Here is a 4,832-nt window from a genome sequence, read left to right as displayed (position 1 = left end):
CAAAATACTTCTCTTGTCCAACTAATAAAATGTAATGAAATTCTTCTATAATTGACTCTAAAGTTGATTATTATGATGCTAGAGTTGATTATTAGGAAAAGTAAGCTTATAAGCATAATGTACCAAAAAAAAAAGGAAAAGTAAGCTTATTCAAAAATTCTATAATTCGAGATAAGTCATTAAACTCTTATGCAAAGCTCTTCATCTATCCGAACAATCCATCTAAAGTCTGAATCAATTCCAGAGAAAAGCTTGTTGATCCCAAAATACCAAAATTTGAGATAAGTCATCCAGAGCTTTTCATCTATCCTAATAATAATTCTGATTTCAAAAAAAAAAAAAATCTATCCTAATAATTCATCTAAAGTCAGAATCAATTAGAGAAAAACTTATGAGAGTAACTTCTAAGAGCTAGAATTTATTATGTAGAAAAATAAGTTGATCCCGAAATACTATAATTCAAGATAAGTCATTAAACTCTTATCCAGAACTTTTCATCTATCCTAACAATGCATCTAAAGTCAGTATCAATTCTAGAGAAAAGCTTTTAAGGGTAACTTCTAAGTGCTAGAATTGATTCTGATAAAAAATAAGTTGATCTAAAAATGCTATAATTCTAGGAAAGTCAGTTAACTCTTATCCAAAGCTTTTCATCTATCCTAACAATGCCTCCAAGAGACAAGTCAAGTGAGTCTCACCTCACATTTGAGAACCATCCACAACCTAATCCCATGATGTATCTGAATATCTAGCAAGTGCCCACATTTTATAATCAATAACCCCTGCAAGAACTTGTACTCAATTCTATCTCATTGGTTAACCAACCAACCAAAAAAATTCAATGTCAAACCATAATTTAAATCCCTGAATTAAATTACAATATTCTATAAAAAATAACCAAATTCATCGCATTGGCCTCCTGCCAAGATTATGAGTCTAGTATACATCATGATATAAATGAGCCACACAAATTGTGCCAATTAATTTACTTCAGGGAGCCAGCAGTTTCTTCATTCCTGCCTTCTGTTCTGCAGTGATCCGCATTGGGAATTTGATGTTGAACTTTATTTTCAAGTTTCCTCTCTTTGTTGGATCCTTTGGGAGCGGCATTCCTTCTCTCGGAAGGACCTCCTCATAATCAGGATGAACAACATTGTTGATTGGTACAGTCAGGGTTCTACCATCCAGTGTAGTGAGGTTCACTGTACAGCCAGTTAAAGCTTCTAGAAGAGATATTTTCTGAGTGAAAATCAGATCATTTCCATCACGAGTGAAAACATTGTGCGGCTTTTCATCGATGGTGAAAACAAGGTCCGCAGGTATCATGTTTGGTTGCTCATTTCCCTTCTCCTCGAAGGTGATCTTCGTCCCCTTCTTCCAACCAGGCTTGACATTAATAGTCAAGATCTCCTCCATCTGCGAGACTTTTCTGCATCCACAAAGAAAAGAAAGAAAAGATGTCATTATGAATTGTTCATGCAAGAATTGGAAAATTACAAAACACAAAGCTAAAAGAAGAATATGCTTCCATATTCTGATTGAATAATAATTTACACACAAAGAAAATTATTTACAGCAGATAATGTATGGACCATAAATTTGATAAAAGCTTTAGACAACTACACAATAGGGTTATATCATGTCTGCTGCAGCTTCAACGTACACTAATACACATGCAATATTCAATGGGAATAAATGTTCAGTGTAATCTTCTAAGTTTTAACTAACAATCTATTAATTAACAGGGCCTTCCACAAAATAGGCCTTAATTCCATAAATAGATATCATTATAAATTTTAGATATTTGCCGCTTATCTTTGTGTTTGAATTAGAGAAAATTGTAGAGACTAACATAGAAAATTCATTATGCTAAGGAAAACTTGCCAGTTAATAACCAGAACTGTTAAAAGTTTAGCTCTAACAAAATATATAAACCCACTATTACATTAGACTCAGCACCCCAGTTACTAATCAGTGAAATGAACAAGTTATAGTTATCAGACTCAGAGAGTCTGTGCAAACAAAGTTAAAACACCTATCATATAATCCAAACTTATTTTGAAACTGTATGCAAAGTTAAGATTCAACATTCTATCATCACAATAACAAAGTTTTAGATAATCTTCAAGCAGCCAATAATTCAAACCAAGTGAATATCAGAATTCAAAATTGAAGGACAAAATTCACAAATCTCAGGATAGGTTCACAACTCAGTAAACAAACAGAGCATAATTAGTTGAAAATTGATAGACAAATTTGCAAATCATAAGGTCCAAAATTACTGAAGAGTGCATCAAAATGTCCATCTGCAGGAAGACTTTTCCAACCCTAGACAAGAATTTATTTTGACAAGCAACCCTAGACAAGAATGACATCTAATATAATCTCAAAAACCAGAACAACCAATTTTTTTAAGTACACATACTGTGTTCCCCCATTTTTCTAAAGCACCTGGTGTGAAAGAGCATTTCTTAAATCCTAATGTTCTAGGATAGGTAGCCTGAAAGATACTAGTTTTAGTCATATTAAGACTAGCATTACAAAATGGTTACAGAAGCAAAAGTTTTTGACAAAGCCATTTGCGAAGAAGCTAATGGCTAGCTATAAATATCTTTTAATGATTGTAAGTTAAAGTTCCATAAAGTCATTACTCAAAATAGTACTAGATTACTAGATTACATCAAAAGAAATCAAACTCAATATCCAGCACATATATCCTAACTGATGTCTGTGTAAACCCTACCTAGACACTGATCTATTTGGAAAAACTCAAGGCATATCTACCTCAGATGATGAAAAAAATTGATTCAATTCTGTTCAATACTTTATGGCTTTGTTTGGGAGTTTTTAGGGGAGAGGAGAGAAAGAACTGATCTATTTGGAAAAAATCAAGGCATATCTTACCTCAGATGATGAAAAAATTGATTAAATTCTAAACCATCAGTACTCTACGGCTTTGTTTGGGAGTTTTTAGGGGAGAGGAGAGAAAGAAAGGGTGAAGGGAGGGTAAGCCCCCCATTGTTTGGAAGTTCAAAATCCCACAAAACCCACCAATTCGGAGGAACTCATAAAAACAACTAGAGGGCTTTCAGAAATACCCCAAACCCTTCCCCCTATTTTACCTCTTCCCTTCCCTCCCCTCCAAAACCCAATTAACAAACATAGCCTACAGTGGAGTAAGGGTCAATTGAGGTATGTATCAAGGTATAAAGCATGTTTAGCAAAAGTCACATAGTAACACAAAACAATTACTGCATCAACCAGACCTACAGAGTCTACTAGCAGTCCAGCATAACCATTTCAACATGGATGAATTAATCTAACATAAATAAATGATACAAATCAACACTTACAAAAAGGGCATCTACACAAGAGATCCAATTAGTCATGCAAAGTAAACTCATTGCAGAATGAAATACAAACAAAAGTCAGTCATGAATCAAATCAAAATTGCAAAGCAGCTATTTCATCAGTCTAAGCAGCTTCTTAATCAATTAATCCGCACATGTTTCAAACCTGAGAATCTCATCAGTAAAATTCTTCTATCAAGTATCAAACAAACAGAATTTGAAACAGTTACAGAATTTTAACAGTGTCACTAACATGGCATTGGAAATAAAAGCAGATAAAAACAACAACTCACCCAGTGGCCTCAATAATTTCCCTAGAGATCTTCATCTTCTTTGTGGTCCCTTTGTATATCTCCTCCATAGTGCAGGGCACCATGTTCTCAATGGGAGGAGCCTTGCGACGACCATCACCTTGTCCTCCTCCTTCCGGAAAAGATGCAAATAAGTCGTCAGGAAACATCTCATTAGGGACCCTCGGCCTCATTCCTCTGCCACCACCGCCGCCGCCAGCACTAGCACCAGCACCAGCACCAGCACCCCTTCCCATGCCCCCAGAGGGGTTGAACCCAAAAAACTCCTGAAAAATGTCATCGGCATTCCGGTTATTGAATTGAAACGACGACGACATACCTCCGGAGTCGAAAAAGAAAGCGGTTCCTTCACCACCAGAAGCATCAGGAGGTGGCACCTGACCCTTCAACCCCTCTTCCCCATACTGATCATACACAGCCCTCTTCTCAGAATTACTCAACACCTACCAGAAGAAACAAAATCAGCATTACCCAGAAACAAAAACTGGAAATTCAATTAAGATCCATCAAAAACATGAAATTATTATCAGAAAACTTACATCATAGGCTTCTGAAATCTGTTTGAATTTGGCTTCAGCTTCTTTCTTGTTAGTGGGGTTCTTATCAGGGTGCCATTTCATGGCTAGCTTCCTGTAAGCCTTCTTAAGATCATCCTCGTTTACAGTCTTATCAACCTGCAGGACATTGTAGTAGTCCACACCCATGGCAGGTTGTTGCTGCCTCCCCTGTTTGGGCTGTGCTTCTCTCTTGCGCTTCCTCAGTTTGACGGCTCTTTCTGCTGCAGATGCAGCAGATACTCTGCTTCTTGTTTTGTTGGGAATGAGAATATCTGGGGAAGGTTCCAGAAATCCTGGTGCTGATGCTGCTGGTTTCAGTTTCACACAGGATTCTGTCCGTATCTTATAGTAATCTGAACAACATGGACAGATACATCCCTTCGAATGTTTCTTACCTTATTTGCATGTATGATTTTTTTCAATATTCTATATCGGTTACATTTGATATGGATTAGGTTAAAATTTTGTGCTTATCTCTTTCTTCATTGAATATAATCATCTAAATCATTCAAGATAATTTGTTTTAGATAAAATTACTGACTCAATAATATTTTAACATGTATCTTAATAATTTTAGCTTATGAAATATGATAATATCACTGACTCACCTAAGA

The 4,832-nt window shown here is 35.8% G+C and overlaps 1 protein-coding gene across 1 annotated transcript; it reads right to left on the bottom strand.

Moving 5' to 3' along the window:
* Positions 1–792: 792 nt before the first annotated feature.
* LOC130746833 (uncharacterized) lies at positions 793–4,612 on the bottom strand. The gene is made up of 3 exons (XM_057599575.1): positions 4,201–4,612; positions 3,644–4,104; positions 793–1,429 (listed from the first exon to the last, which is right to left on the bottom strand). The coding sequence occupies exons 1-3, from the start codon at positions 4,363–4,365 to the stop codon at positions 991–993; spliced, it is 1,065 nt and encodes a 354-aa protein (XP_057455558.1). The 5' UTR covers positions 4,366–4,612; the 3' UTR covers positions 793–990.
* Positions 4,613–4,832: the final 220 nt, after the last annotated feature.

This window comes from Lotus japonicus, chromosome 3, assembly GCF_012489685.1.
Source record: "Lotus japonicus ecotype B-129 chromosome 3, LjGifu_v1.2".
Taxonomy (NCBI): Eukaryota; Viridiplantae; Streptophyta; class Magnoliopsida; order Fabales; family Fabaceae; genus Lotus; species Lotus japonicus.
This window is presented reverse-complemented; position numbering and strand designations above follow the sequence as displayed.